Source organism: Acipenser ruthenus, chromosome 1 (genome assembly GCF_902713425.1).
Source record: "Acipenser ruthenus chromosome 1, fAciRut3.2 maternal haplotype, whole genome shotgun sequence".
Taxonomy (NCBI): Eukaryota; Metazoa; Chordata; class Actinopteri; order Acipenseriformes; family Acipenseridae; genus Acipenser; species Acipenser ruthenus.
Genome location: NC_081189.1, coordinates 119,941,091 through 119,957,280, shown reverse-complemented (window position 1 = coordinate 119,957,280; position 16,190 = coordinate 119,941,091). Strand labels below are relative to the sequence as shown.

The following is a 16,190-nucleotide window of genomic DNA, read 5'->3' as shown; positions in this document are numbered from 1 at the left end:
AGGTTTGCATCTTGGTTTTCTCCCATGGACATTCATCTTGTTAAGGTATCGTTGAATAGTTCACCTGAATTTCTTGACCATCTTCTCTCAATTCTTGTGTCAAATCTTTTGCAGTAATTCAAGGATTTTGCCGGGCTGCTCGAACGATTCTTCTTCCAGATTTTGCAGAACTCTTTCTTGGTCTTCCACACCTGGAGCTAGCTGCAGTAGTTCCTGTTCTCCTGTGTTTGTCAATAATAGCCACACAGGGCTTTCTGCTATTTTTCTGGTAGTTTCTCCTTTTTCGTTTAGTTGTATCACTGCCATTTTGAGATTGTTTCTGTACTCTTTAGTTTTAACCATTTTTGTTGCTTTTCTGAATCACAAATTTCCCAATTTATGTTTCAGCACTTGGTGATTATGTATTTATTGATTCTATAATTATCTTTAGGTGTTGATTTTCATCAATCATGATTATTGTCAATAATCAGCAACAAATGTGTTTCATACGAAATATGTTGATTGCCCAAATACTTTTGTCAAAGTATGAAATTAGTTTGTGTGTGTTATTTTTCATTTTAAACATGCTATGTAATCACGTTTTGTTTATTTCTAAAGCTGAATCTCTATTTTATCTTTCAATAGAACAATTAGAAATGATAGAAATCACTTTCTTTGTGGGTTTTCTCATTTTTTTAAACTGCCCGAATACTTATGTCTGCGACTGTGTACATTTTTTACGTTTGTTTTTTAAAAGGAGCATGTTGCTATAGAACGGTGAGGGGACGAGGCTGCTGCTGCTGCTCTTGCTGTGGGTTTCTTCCCAGTGCTCCACCAGTTTCCCTCCCAGTGTGTTTGTGGTTCAAGCCCAGCCGGGTCTGTGCTTCACACAAGCTGCGCTTCCGTTACCCACAGGCAGGTTGGCATGGAAACTGTCGTCGGGAAAGTTTTGATAAATAGGAAGGGAAACAAAGCTGCTGAGTTCTTAATGCCTGGAAGTCAGAAATCTGTATGCATTTTTGATGAATGAAATAGAGATAAGGGGCCTTCTACTGTATGTAGAAACTTTTTATTTCGTTTTTGTCTGTGGAAGTCTTAGTCTTTAAAAGAACCCTTAGTAAATACTGCTCAATAGTGTGTACTAATGTTTAATTCATGGAACTGCTATTTATGCAGGATCTAATGGATCATGCTAAACAGTGTTTAGGAACACTGGCAGCACATTGATATACATTTCAACAGTTTCATAGGATTGCATAGGAATAACAGCTGTTATTGAGACTGTTCCAGTCCTGGATATTTTAGTTTATAAATAGCAGGGAATATTTGAAAGAAGTTTAACCCGGCTTTTTTAACAGATGGTCTTCATTTACAGCTCACCTGAACTCCAGTGGATTTAGGATGCAGTGTGTGCTATACTCTACTGCACTTGGTGTGTTTGTAATACACTTAATACTGCACCCTCAGTGTGCCTCACCCTTCTCTCCTGAGCTCTTCTCCAATGACATTCATCTAATTGATTTACAGAGTACAGCATACCCTTTATAACAGCAGAGGTTACTTCCATTGTCTGGATTCACTGAGAGCAGTAAGAGGACATGAAAAATGAATACATCTTACATCTTTAATATAACTTTATTATTATTATTATTATTATTATTATTATTATTATTATTATTATTATTATTATTATTATTATTTGAACATTTTGTCACATCAGAATGAAAACCCTTTCCAGCAGACTTTCCCACAATCACCTCTTGCTGAATGGCAGGCAATGGCTACTAGTTCTTACACCCTTGAAATGTGCACTGGCACAGTCCATGTGCATTACAGCATGTACTTTATTCAATATAAACATCATCTCAGGTTAAAAAGCACTTTGAAGCAGGAGAAGTGCTTGCAGGGGGATCGGAGGAGGCCCACTGAACATTAAGGATCTCATGAGCCAGGTGGGGAATTGCTGTGGTGAGGAGAAAAAATGATTGGACATTCCAAATTGGGGAGAAAATCGGGGGTAAAATAATTGAGCACGCTAAATTATTTATTGATTTATTTTTGAATATCATTGCTTTAGGATTTTTACTTTTGATTTTGATCTACAAAGCTGTATTCATTTATAATTACCTAATCATTTGAAATCTGTAATCGTTTGGTTCTCCTCAGACTGAGGATCGATATCTAAAGAGTTAAAGCGACAAGACCTCCCAACTCTACAGCCTGGGGATGCTGCATTAGTGTTACAGCAATTCTCTTTGGTCACATCACATGTCTAGCAATTCCATATGAAGAAAACAACTGCAGTTAAACTGCACCAGAATATAGTCCAATATAGTCCCATTGTGACCCTAGTGTGAGATCAAGGCTACAGTGTTAAAGCAATATCCCATTACACTTCCAATATAGTCCCATTGTGACCCTAGTGTGAGATCAAGGCTACAGTGTTAAAGCAATATCCCATTACACTTCCAATATAGTACCATTGTGACGCTAGTGTGAGATCAAGGCTACAGTGTTAAAGCAATATCCCATTACACTTCCAATATAGTCCAATTGTGACCCTAGTGTGAGATCAAGGATACAGTGTTAAAGCAATATCCCATTACACTTCCAATATAGTCCCATTGTGACCCTAGTGTGAGATCAAGGCTACAGTGTTCAAGCAATATCCCATTACACTTCCAATATAGTCCCATTGTGACCCTAGTGTGAGATCAAGGCTACAGTGTTAAAGCAATATCCCATTACACTTCCAATATAGTCCCATTGTGACCCTAGTGTGAGATCAAGGCTACAGTGTTCAAGCAATATCCCATTACACTTCCAATATAGTCCCATTGTGACCCTAGTGTGAGATCAAGGCTACAGTGTTGAAGCAATATCCCATTACACTTCTAATATAGTCCCATTGTGACCCTAGTGTGAGAGCAAGGCTACAGTGTTGAAGCAATATCCCATTACACTTCCAACATAGTCCCATTGTGACCCTAGTGTGAGATCAAGGCTACAGTGTTGAAGCAATATCCCATTACACTTCCAATATAGTCCCATTGTGACCCTAGTGTGAGAGCAAGGCTACAGTGTTGAAGCAATATCCCATTACACTTCCAATATAGTCCCATTGTGACCCTAGTGTGAGATCAAGGCTACAGTGTTCAAGCAATATCCCATTACACTTCCAATATAGTCCCATTGTGACCCTAGTGTGAGATCAAGGCTACAGTGTTCAAGCAATATCCCATTACACTCCCAATATAGTCCCATTGTGACCCTAGTGTGAGGTTCAGCTACAGCAGCAGCGTCCCATGTAGAATCGGCTCATGACTGGTTTCATGAATACAGTATAATTAATAATACATCTGCTGTATACGGTAATTAGCCCTCCAGGCCCCGCCTCTCAGAACAATGCTGTTCAAATGAATGCACTGTGGTGCCTCCTGACCCTGCTGAAAATAGTGATGTCATGAAGCATCAATAAAAAGTGATGTCATTTTATGAATGGAAAATGCTATGAGTCTTAACAAGCTTGTTGCCTTCGTTTTTGGTAAATCTTTGTTCCTGTCCATCTCCCTCCCACCTACACCTCTCTCATTTTCAATGAACACAACAAGATACCTTCTGGACACACCAATACTTGCTTCAATGGCTTTACTTCGATTATGTTTGTATGCCAGACAGACATTTTCTGACAAGAATAAGCTTGACTTAATCAATCTTCTGTCGCTATTTGTACATTCCTAACGCAAACATCCTCTTGGACATAATGCAATTCAGTCACGAAACAATGTCCCTCACGAGACACAACACATCCAGTGAATGACAACATCATGGGTCTATTCCACAACTTGAATGCATCATGGATCATTTAGAGGGTGTGTTCTTCTAGTCTGTTGTAGTGTGTGCTAGACTGTTGTTGAAGAGATCAAGACTAGTCTAGAAAAGTGTCATGCATAGAACACTTTCTTTAATTAATAAAAAATAGATTTAAACAATGAATCAAAAATGAGTTCAAATTTGAGAATAGAGCCCAATGTCAACTTATGATATGTACCTCGATACAGACTATAGTAAATAATACAAAATATATTTATAAAAAAATAAATAATATCTGCCCTTTTTATGTAACCCTTTGTTACATGTTTACATATTGGTCATGTTTACATATTACAATAGGTCTTTATAGAACCAAAAAAAAAAAAAAACATGGACCACATCATTCTGTGCAGAACATTTTCTTCTGGAAGTGCAGCTCCTGAGAAACAATCTAATATACATGACCTTTTCCCAGTTCATTCGGTAGTCATTTTAGTAGAGGTAAAACTATGTGTCACATCAATCCATTATCTGAATTTAGCCCCGCCCGCCCTGTGACTATACCAAGACCTTGACCTTCTCCTTTCTCTTTCGAGTACTAGGGGTGACCCTATGAAATAAAACTGTTCCCAAGATGTCAGATGATTTCTAGCAGGTTGTATATACATACAGTACCAGGCTGCCCTGTCCTCACAGACTGGGTGGCCAAACCCTTTCTCAGTATATCATACATTACCAGACAGGCAACCTCGCCCCTTGTGTCTCAATAACCATCTGCATTCAATTGCCTAATTTAGGCTGTGCTCCAATTGGCATATAAAAGATAAATAGATAAATAAATAGTTAGATTCAAATTAAAAATAAATAAATGATTACATTGATAAAAATAAAAATAATACATTACTACAGTACACAAATCAATGACACCATATAGAAGAATGTTTCTGGCCATAACAGTTCACAATATAATAGTCAGACAAACAGCTGTACACGGTAATGCTGTAGTAGGTGAAAAGCATGATTTTTTTTTTTTTTTTAGTCTTTGGATTGTTGATGGTTGGATGTGCAGACAGTTCTTTGTTGAGCTGAAAGCAATCGTTTGATTGACTAATTAATTTAGTGAGTGAGTGATTGATTAATTAGCCGCACTTTGCACACAGCGGTCCTGCCCTGGTTGGTCCACTGGGAGGATGCTAGCCCTCGCTCAGGGTGTGCCACTTGGCGATCTGTCTCCGCGGGTGCTCACAGATCTCCCTCCAGTGCTCTCCCACAGTCCCCTCGGCCGAGGCGCACAGCAGCAGCTGCCCGATGCCCTCGTTGCGGGAGAGCCGGCCAGAGTCGAGCAGAAGCAGCTCCACCTTGGTGTCCTCCAAGCCGCGCTCCGAGGGGATGTCAAAGACGAAGAGCTCATTGAACACGGGGTTCGGGGAGCACTTCTTCACGTGGGTCTTCTTCTTGCAGACCCGCTTGCTGCCCTGGTACAGGTTCACCTTCACGTAAGGGTCTGGCGAGGAGAAAAAAAGCTGTCAGCTGGGAACTAATTAGGACTGTACCGCTGAACACATACACTGAGGAGTGGGGCGACGGAGAGCGCTATCTCATGTTTACTGAACTCTCTATTACCTAACTCTCTATAATATAATATAGACAAATGAAAATAAGAATAAATACCTGTGTGTCACAAAGCAGAAGTGCTGCCCTTATAAAAGTATAAAAGTTTCCCAGAGTAAAACTATAGCAAAGCACTGGGAAAGCAAAGCAAAACATAGGCATGCATTGTAAAGGCCAGCTCCATATATGGTAAAGCATATTAATAAACATGGCAAACCAGGGTAAACTATGGGAGATGCATATGACGACCATGGGAAAAGCATGTCAAAAATGCTAAAATTAATACATGTTGAGTGGCATTACAAATGCATGTTTTGCAGAGCAGCAGATGCCTGTGCAATCTGCTTGCATTGCCTCTCACATACCTGACGGTTCGGACGATTCTGCCTTTGGAAGGTGGCGTGCTTTCAGCACCACCACGGTCAGGGTGTTTGTGGTGGATTGGTAACATAGGGACACCAGCAGCTCTCCGCGGCCGACACATTTCTAAACAAACACATTTGAAAAAAGAGGAAAAGTCTTCTAATATCCCATACTCTTTTCACTCATTGTTCAGAATGAAATTCAATGCGGACGCCTAATAATTCAAAAGTGGCGTACATTAGATTATTATACATTACATTATTTAAACAGAGATCAAATTTAAAAGACAATTGGATATATGTTGCACAAAATATCCATACGTTTTACAGTAGGTGAGCCTTCATATGTATAATAATAATAATAATAATAATAATAATAATAATAATAATAATAATAATAATAATGAAAGTTCCATTCATGATTAAGTCGATGTCTGTCGAAAGTATCAGACTCTAAACACTGTTACATTGCTTCTTTCTTGTTCCTTTGATCACAAGTTCTCACAGAAAGAGCGCAGGTGCAGCAGCACTACTTTGACCTGAAGTACATACTTGATAAGGCGTCCTTTCATCTCATTCTGCCTGTGCCCTACAGTACTGTATATCACATGAAAAGCTTCCCTGGCAACCCATGTGATCCCCCCCCCCCTTCCACTGCGGTTAAATGAAAATCCACCTACCCTGACGTTCCGTTTGCTGATCTCTCGGTTCAGCAGAATCCGACCCTCAGACAGATCGATCCCAGACAGGGGTACCAGGACCTCCCCGATCACATCATCCCGGGAAAACCTATCGAAACTCAGCACCATGAACTGGAGGGCCAGGTTTTCCACTTGACTGTATGGGATGCCATAAAAGGAAAAGGTTTCATCAAAGGCGGGGTCCAAAGTCTTCCTCAAGACCCGGGTTTTGACCCTGTGCTTCTTGTCTGGCAAGATGGTCATTTTCACGTAGGGATCGGAGGTCATGGACTGCTCGTCCATGGCGGCGAGACCGTGCGCTTCCTTGATGTTGACGATGAAGGCCTTCTTCTCAAAGTTGTATTCTAAAGAAAAGAAGAGTGTCCCCAGTCTGGCTCCCTTGTCCGGTTTTTCGGTTGGGGAAGGTGCTTTATTCGATAGCAAACTCTCGGGCGACACCAGCTCCTTACCCTCCTCCGTGAAGCATTTCTGGGGTGAAGGGATGTCCAGGTTGGGCGAGCTCCGGACCTTGGGGTGTGGCTGCATGAAGTTCCCATTCAGGTCTCTCTTGTCCAGGTCCAAGTGCAGTGCGTTCTTAGTACCGGTGGGGGACGTGGTGTTTTTGGAGTTCAGTTCTGTTTTCTCGTCTGCACTGAACTTATTTTTGTTGCTCAGGCTCTCTGGGTAAATGTCCACTCCCTTGAGGATATGCACAAACTTGTAAGGGGGAGTTTTGTTGGCTTTGGCAGATTTGCGCTGGCAACAGATCCATGCAAACAAGGGCACAGTGAAGACCAGACCAAATGCACTGAGGATACCCACGGCAGCAGGTACCTTGGCTACAACAGAGAAAAACAAGTACAATATAACAGAAGGACTATAGTAACTATTGCAACATAATAGCAGTGTACAAAATGAAGAATAATAGAAAGAAAGTGAAACATTGGTCTAAGAAACAAAATAATGAACTAACAAATCCACAATTAGTGCCTGATTATAGACATCACGGTTTTTAATTTACAGCCAGTTATACCCCCATGCCCACCTCTTCTGTACCTCCCTTAATAACGCAGTCAGTTATCTACTAAAGTCCACTAAATAATGAAAGCTAGGGTCTAATGGGTTTCAGTGGTGCAGTATCCTGAGAAGACAGAGGTTTGGCGATTATTGATGTGCAGGGTAATAGGGTTAATACACAAATTTCGAGGGCATGTGTAAAAATATATGACACTGCCTATGTTATCCTAATGCTGAACGTTAAAACAAAGCCAACATTTTCTATCTATCTATCTGTCTGTCTGTCTGTCTGTCTGTCTGTCTGTCTATCTATCTATCTATCTATCTGCCTGTCTGCCTGTCTGTCTGTCTGTTGGGGTATAAGGGTAGCAATAGAACAATTATTAAATCAGCATTAAACTAAATGACCATACACAGGCGGTGACCATCTCTCTGCTGATGTCATTTACACGGGATGGTTATTAAAACGAAATAGTGTTAAAGCGAGAACATACAAATCTCTGAATTCATTTTTCAAATACTGCATACATAGCCCCAGTAGACGTTCCTAACTTGTTAAGCGAGGCTGTTTTAATATTATAAAAACCAGACGTATGTGTATAAATGATGAATGAGCTCACTTACCAAACTGCGCTTCCCCCGCCACGATGGGAGCCATGTTGCGCTGGGCTCTGTCCGAGGTGCTGAAAAGGGCACGTCTTTGAATCGGCCTTCTATTTTGTACCTACACTGCACTCGGAGTTCTTTCTTCTGTTGCTTCTGTTTTACTAAATAAATAACCGATTCGGAGAGTTTCCAGTGTTAGCTTCGCCTCGGTGCTCTACGCCCTCGGCTGTGTTTTCATGTCTGGCTCTGGTTCTAACTCTCTGTGTGGCGGCGCTGACTGAATGGCTGGCTGACTCACAGATCTGGCTGGATGTTGGCCGCTGACGCAGTTGTGACGAAGCCGGAGATGAAATCTCCGCCTTTTCTCAAAGGAATTGGAAGATGAGATCATCAATTATTTTAACTGCTTGGCTGCGGGAGGGTAATGCAAACTGCATCTTATGACAGGGAAGCAACAAAAATAGACTTTGCCATCTTGAAAAATGACCGTGAGGTGTGTGATGTGTGGTAACAAGCACAAAATCACAGCTATGAATAAACCGTGTTACAGAAATGGAATTAGTATGTTCCGTTTTAAGAGACTGGAAATTATTTAGCTTCAAAGAGATGGTGGAAACGAAAAATGTAGCATGTGTTTGAAACAAAAATACATTTGATCATTTGCCTGTCTTAACTTCTAGTTAATGTGGAAACGTTTAAAAGCTGTGGGTTTGTATATCGTTGTTGATAGATACACTGTAACGTGTATTTATCCAAGACTGCTGTTAACGAAGGGACTATGTTTAATCTGCTTTAATAATTTTTCAGCGCTTTGAGATACTGTGCGATGTTGTTGTTGTTGTTGTTGTTGTTGTTGTTGTTGTTGTTGTTGTTGTTGTTGTTGTTGTTGTTGTTCTTCTTCTTCTTCTTCTTCTTCTTCTTCTTCTTCTTCTTCTTCTTCTTCTTCTTCTTCTTCTTCTTCTTCTTCTTCAATCCCGTTACCTCTGTGAATAACTGCAGGGAAGCCATGCGTTCACTTGCTATTGATTCTGGGAAATGTAAATGTAGATTCAATCTTTCATTTTTCATTATTGTAATTTCAGAAAGCTGTAATTTCGTTGCGTAATGATTATTTTATTTGGAAAGCTATCAGTTCACATAAATAATAATTGAGTAAAACGTCATAAACGTCTTTCTTTGGCACAGAGAGGAAGCCGAATCTAAACTTCAGTGTGCACCAATGGAACACGGCGGAGCCTGGGTGAAAACCAGCGACCTCAGTTGGGGAGGTCACTATTAAAACTGTCATTTTTAACAGCAGAAGTCCCGTGCACACTTTGCAGATAGGCGGGCGCGCCCTTATAAAAGCTGACCGTGGTATTCGGGGTTTCCATTTGTTTATACGATTCATTTACCACAGCTTATCATGTTTGCCGTGTTTTTTTTTTTTTTTTGTAATATGCTTTACCACACCTCGCTGGGCTATACAATGCTTACCTATACTTTTCCATGCTTTGAGATGTATTAGCTTGCTATGCTTTTACTATGAAAAATATAAGAGTATTAACAGGTATTGATTACACTTGTATTTAAAGCCCTATCAAATAGCGTCATTACATGCACTGTGAATGTAATCTAATAAACGGAACCTGTCGGACGCTGTGACGCAGCGCTTTGCACGCCGGCCCGGAATAACGCATAGGCAAACTAGGCATGTGGTCAAGGGGGCCCCAAAACGGTTATGTTTTTTTTGTTTGTTTTACATATACAGATTTGAATGGAAAAAACTTTGCTCACTGACATTCCAACCGAGGCATGTATCTCAAAATCAAGTTGTTCTGACAGGTGTTATGCTTGTGCAGATGCAATTTTTGTTGATCGGGTCCGAAGCGTCGTTGTGCTGTCAAGCACTGCCATTGATTTCTGCTGCAGCTTGCAACAGATATTGTAAAAAAGACAAAACTAATTCTGTGACAAAATAAAATAGCACATTTAACACCACTGCTTTTCTAGATATGTAGTACACTCAGCCTCTTGCGTTGCTCAAGACACGAAACCCTTGATTTAAGTAACCTTATACAACTTATTTTTCTTTTAAAACACATTTTATTGTATTACATGTAAATACTGTTCAGAAACATCAAGCGTTCGCATCCAGAGATCTTTGAAAAAATGCAGCTGTGTCGGCGCGGAATCATCAAGGGTACAGAGGATGAGAGGCAGCCACAGAGCACTCAGAAACATTTCATTTGGTTACAGCCTCCGTGCCAGCATCCGCAATGCATGTCTTTCAGCCAAGAAACACAGAGGTATGTGTCTGGTCTCAAAGCCTGCAGTGCAGTGAGTGTTGTGGATGAACTCGTTACATGCAAGGCGTTACTGTAATCTCATTACATTCTTCAGTGTAACTGTAACGGTTCCTTTTTCAGACAGCTAATTGAATGTGGTAATGGATTACACTTTATGTGAAAAAATAACGTAGTTACTTTTAGTTACATTTAAAAAAAAAAGGACTATGGCTCATGCGTAATGTGGAAATCAGAAACCCTTCAGACTTTACTGTACATGTCACACTGAAGTGCTTTCCATACCATGTTGCTAGAAAATGGGAACTAGATCTTTGAAGAATATTTGGAGCTGCAGCCTGACCAAACCACCCCTGAGAAGTAGTGACTTGGGGGGTGTTGTGAAGAATCAGGGGCTGTAATCGTCACTTTCCAATTGAATGGTTATTTTTCCTCTTCTGGAATGAAGCAGATTCATGTAGATTTAAGTGGGGGGGGGGGTGCTGTATGCCCTCTTCTTAGTGTCTGCGGGCTTTACAATGAAGAAAGAAAGAAAGAAAGAAAGAAAGAAAGAAAGAAAGAAAATCCTGAACCAGTCCTCCTCTCTTCTTTGCATGCTGTAATCATACTGCTTTAACCACTTCAGTAAGCAATTCATCAGTCATTGTGCACAACAAGGACAGCTTGCTTGCATCAGTAATCCATGGTAAACCAGAGAACAGTAATGGCAGTGTTCCTGGAGTTACAGTCTTATCATCTTTTTCAGTGGGGTGATGCTCGTGGACTCGAGCTCACTCAGTCTGACTCACTCTCGCAGCATCCTCAGATAAAGCAGTGCAGCCAGTCCACTGGTCTCTGAATAGAAGCTGCATGACAGGCACACGAGGGCTGGAGAGACTCGTGGAGCACAGCCTGCGGGGGGCAGGGAGTGGCAGTTGCAGCTGCAGGAAAGAGAACAAACACCATCTACTGGTAGAGAAACACAAGAACTCTCACACTAAAAACAGGGTCACCTAGCTGCCAGCAGAGTGACATAAGAAGACATGCCATACAGTGGGACCTAACATCATTCAAACAGTTAGCCTTTGTTTTAATATCTGTAATTGTTAGGGTGTATTGCAATGCTGTTGCTGTGTATTGCAGTGGTGTTCCCTCTTTCAAGCCTTCAGCATGTGGTTTTACTGCCTTCTTTCTGCACTGCATTATGGTTAAATGCTTGTACTAATACGCGTACACTAATGAAGCTTGCCTTATAAATAATAGCTCGACGGATTGGTATTCCGTTTCCACTAATTGGTTAATTTAGCAAAATCTAGGCCTGTACACACTGTCTTCAGAATGCCATATGCACTGTCTGAACTGCGCAATGAGCTCTGTGGTACGAGCAGATGGCACAGGCTTCAGCACCACCTGTGTGATGTCGTGCCAGTCGTCTCACACAGACTTTCATTATTCACACAGTCTCCCTTTGTCTCTACAGCCTTGCGTTGGTGCACAGTGACACCTGCTGGTAGGTATGGGCCCTGTCTAGGATGTAAAGCTGATGCGAAGTTGGTAATGTGTTAAACAGCATGGAACTTTAAAAGACATTTATTATTATTATTATTATTATTATTATTATTATTATTATTAATAATAATAATATTAGTAGTAGTAGTAGTCGTAGTAGTTTTAACATGACTTGTTTGCAAGGTTTTTATTGCTATTACACAAGTCTGTATTAAGGCACTTTCACCTGCATTCAGGAGCTGCTCTTCAGTTGTAGTTGCCTGCTGAAGGGTCAGAAATAAAGAGGAGATTGCAAAGTTATACAGGGTGATTAGAAAGTAAGTTTACCACATCAGCACACCAGATCTCATGCAGTAAACGTACGTTCTAATCACCCTGTATATAACACATGGGGTTAGCAAATCTTACCTCTTCTGCATGTTTCTACCTCTAACCCGGTCCATCATACAAAGTGCAAGAGAATTAAACTAGAGAGAGCCACTGAACACTTATAAACATGAGTCAATAAATCTAAATACAAAAGAGAAAGCTTGTGATGGCTGTTAATACTTTATTACTGTCTCATTTCATGTTTCATATGAATATATCAGATTTAATATATCTGTAGATCGTTCATGCTATGACCAATGCAGGACACCTGCTCTTGCTGTTGTGTTATTACTTGCTCCTTTGGTATTTTATTCATCTTTCATAAAGGCTAATAAGTATAGCGATAGATCAAGCAGTGCAATATTCAATGTCAATAAATGTTGCCTAATTGCAGCTACACTGACAGAAAGAAAGAAAGAAAGAAAGAAAGAAAAAAAGAATCTTTGCACTTTCCTCTTTTGTAAAATGTTTTTTGAATCAGGTAGATGAAGTATTATACTCTGTCCAGGCCACCAGAGAGCAGTGTTTACTGACATCTACAGCAGAGACAGAGAAACTATCTGAACAGTGGCACACTCTCCCCACGTGCTCTCGCCAGACCCTTTGATTTAGACTGAAAACTGACAGCAAGCAACAGCTCAATAGTACCTGCATCACTGCAGTTGAGGTCACCATGACTATAAATATAAACTGCAATTGAGGTCACCATGACTATACATATAAACAGATTTTTTTTTTTTTTTTACTTGTGCAACTTTGCAGTGGACTTCTCATTTTGTCTTGTTTGTCATTTTTTTTTTAGAGAAATTTATTTTCAGTTAAGTTTGCAAAAAAATAATGTATAATGAACAATAATGTACCTCTGTTTGACAATAGGAAAACACTCATCAGATTGCAATTGATTGCACATGTACCAAAATCTGACAGCGTACCAATTCCACTGTAGCAATGTATTGCTTTCTGATGCTACACTGGTCAGTTTTTGGTACGTGTACCACATTCTGACAATGTACCACTTCCTAACACCAGTTTGCTGGAGGTGACTGGGGTTAGTTAAGTAGAGCTGCTTGCTAAAGTAACTTGGGTTAAAATTGATACGCGATGATCAAGTTTTGATCTGCAATGATTACTAGTTTTTTATTTTTTATTTTCTATGTATTTTTATTTATTGACACAATTGGAAAATGCAATATGTCTTGTATTGGAAAATGAATATCTCGAAAATATTAAAATGTTCGTTGACTATGCTTTTTTTATCCATAATGTATTATTGTTTTACTGTACTTAAAGTTCATTTGGGGTTATTTTACTGTGCAGTTTTGGAATTAAATACCTTTAAAACAGCAGCATCCCATTGTAGGCTTAATCGTTCGCTTATTGTTTAAGCTGATTATGACATAGCAAGTTGACTAGTGCTCCACTATCAGTACAGCTCAGTTGGGGATGCTGTATAATTATGGAGTAGAAATGACTCTGAAATCAGCCATGTGAGGTTCATTGGCAGAACGTAGGGTAACATGGGAGGAGACGCCCAAAGGAAATCTCATTTTATGCACAGAAAATGATGACATTTTTAAATCAAAGAAGTATAGTACAGTTCATAAATCTATAAATCAATGTGCAAACACCATGAAACGGAGCACAGCGTGCTCACTTTAAGATATTGAAATAACGTGCTCATTTTAAGATATTGAAATAGCGTGCTCACTTTAAGATATTGAAATAGCGTGCTCACTTTACCACGATATTGAAATAGTGTGCTCACTTTAAGATATTGAAATAGCGTGCTCACTTTAAGATATTGAAATAGCGTGCTCACTTTAAGATATTGAAATAACGTGCTCACTTTAAGATATTGAAATAACGTGCTCATTTTAAGATATTGAAATAGCGTGCTCACTTTAAGATATTGAAATAGCGTGCTCGCTTTACCACGATATTGAAATAGTCTGCACACTGCACCGCACTTTACTACGCTATACAGAAGTCTGTAATTATCTTGGTCTCCCTGTGTTATCTGTTAATAATGACGAAGGTTGGGGCTATGTTTGGAATTTTTCGGTTTACCTGAAATAACTATAATAATGATAAGGTTAGTCCTTATAAAAGTTTACCAAAATATAGGAAGTGTAAGCATAGTGAACGCATGACAAAGCATAGACAAGCACTGTAAAGTACAGTGTCGTATGGTAAAGCATATGTATAAACATGGGAAACTAGGGTAAATATATAGTATACATGTTAAAATCACTGTGGAAAACAGCAAAAATACTAAGCAAAGATATCGCGGTAAACCTTTCTAAGAGAGAGAACTCGACCAATGCGGTCCGTGCTGCATTCCCTGCTTTAAGGAAGTGACTAGAAGTTTAGCATTGAAGTGCTTACTGATCTTAGTGTCATTAAATAACGCTAAACAAGTGAGTTTTTCTGTCTGTTTAAAGCCAAAGCGACGTGTTGAATAAGATAAAGCACACGGGTATAAAAAGACCACTAAGCAGGCACAGATGGAGCGAGTTCACAAAGGAGGGCGCAGTTACTGTCTGGCAAGCTGAAGCTGTATGATCAATGATGTCAATCATTCCAAAGACGTCACTTAAGTTATGGTTCTATATAAAGCGCTTGGGGAAGCCTGTCTTAATATTCGCTGCCTCCCTTCAGCAGTAAACAGGACAATGCTGTCAACTTCTCAGGTCTCCGTGAAGAGCGCCATCGACAGCATGCTGAGCTGGACCAGTCTGAAACCCAGCAAGAACCCCGGGAAGCCTCCGTGTCTTAAGAGCAAAGACATCTTCAGCATCGTAGTGACCCCCGACCGCATCCCTAAGTTCTTCATACCTTCACTGGACGTGGAACATTTCATAGTGCAGGTGTGCCCTGAAGATAATAAGCCCAAGTCTGAATGGAAGAGAGGCTCGGGGGAGCTGAAAGGGATCGCCCGCCCGCGAAGAAGCGACTGGGACACCTGCAACAAGTCCAACAAGAAAACTCTTTGCAAAAATATGTCACTCCAGTCCTTCGACGGGGCGCTGTTTCCACTGTATCTGGAACGGGCGTCAGATCACTCCGATCCTGCCACCAGAGCAGCGCTCTCACTGCCGCACCTCGCCAAAGTCACCACTCCTTACGGGTTCCTGGCGCTGGGGGAAAGCCCTAACATTAGAAGAAAGGAGTCCCTGTTCTTCGAGCAAGATCCCAACGACATCAGGACTCTGCTCTCCCAGAGGAAGAAGAGCAACTCGCTATTTAGGAGTCGCTCGAGCCCGCTCAGCGGCTCCAAACAGCAGCACACAGCCCAGAGTGAAGATACCACACAATCCAGCCGATCCGTGTCCTGGGACGCGATCTGTAAAAGCAGTCTGTCGTCATCTTCCTCCCCTCCATCGCCACTTTCTTCCTTCGGCACAGAAAGACCGGCGCCAACGCCCGAAAAAAACAAGTTCCAGAGATTAATCAAGAAACACATTTCCAGAATCAAGCGTATGCGCCCGGGTAGCACATCCGTGCTGAAAGCGTCCTCTTCAGTGGACACGGTAGCATGATCGCACATGCACACAGACAATCAGACATATAACTCAACAAACGTCGGCGTCTTGCGCGCACTGAGCCTGTGCACAGACCTTAGGAAAAAAAATAAAAAATAAAAAATAAACACACACACACGCGCGCGCGCACGCACACACACACACACACACACACACACACACACACACACACACACACACAGCAGCATTTCAGGACCCTGGACGGGGTCAGGCGCTTTCTTGAAACGAAGCTGTTTTGCAATTGTTATACGGGTAAGCATTTCACTATTACACCCAGCGCATGAAACCTTCTGCATGCCAGATCATTCCTTTACTAGAACGGCAAGGGAAGCAATCTGCTGACTTGGTATTCAGTGTGTCCTGATCAGTTCACGTTGTCTCAACAAACAGAAAGTCGTTGTCTGGATAGGGTTGGGCAGAAACGGGTCTTATACAGGG

The 16,190-nt window shown here is 40.9% G+C and overlaps 2 protein-coding genes across 2 annotated transcripts in view; one reads left to right on the top strand and one right to left on the bottom strand.

Annotated features, from left to right (window-relative positions):
• Positions 1-3,610: 3,610 nt before the first annotated feature.
• LOC117420574 (synaptotagmin-4-like) lies at positions 3,611-8,374 on the bottom strand. Its single transcript, XM_034034049.3, has 4 exons — positions 8,087-8,374; positions 6,446-7,284; positions 5,769-5,889; positions 3,611-5,296 (listed from the first exon to the last, which is right to left on the bottom strand). The coding sequence occupies exons 1-4, from the start codon at positions 8,118-8,120 to the stop codon at positions 4,986-4,988; spliced, it is 1,305 nt and encodes a 434-aa protein (XP_033889940.1). The 5' UTR covers positions 8,121-8,374; the 3' UTR covers positions 3,611-4,985.
• Positions 8,375-14,807: 6,433 nt separating this feature from the next.
• LOC131740094 (uncharacterized) overlaps positions 14,808-16,190 on the top strand; it is a 2,121-nt gene continuing 738 nt past the window's right edge. Inside the window, exon 1 of the mRNA XM_059034847.1 lies at positions 14,808-16,004. Coding sequence (XP_058890830.1) covers positions 14,811-15,749 — 939 coding nt within the window. The 5' untranslated portion in view covers positions 14,808-14,810 and the 3' untranslated portion in view covers positions 15,750-16,004. The remainder of the gene's footprint in view (positions 16,005-16,190) is intronic.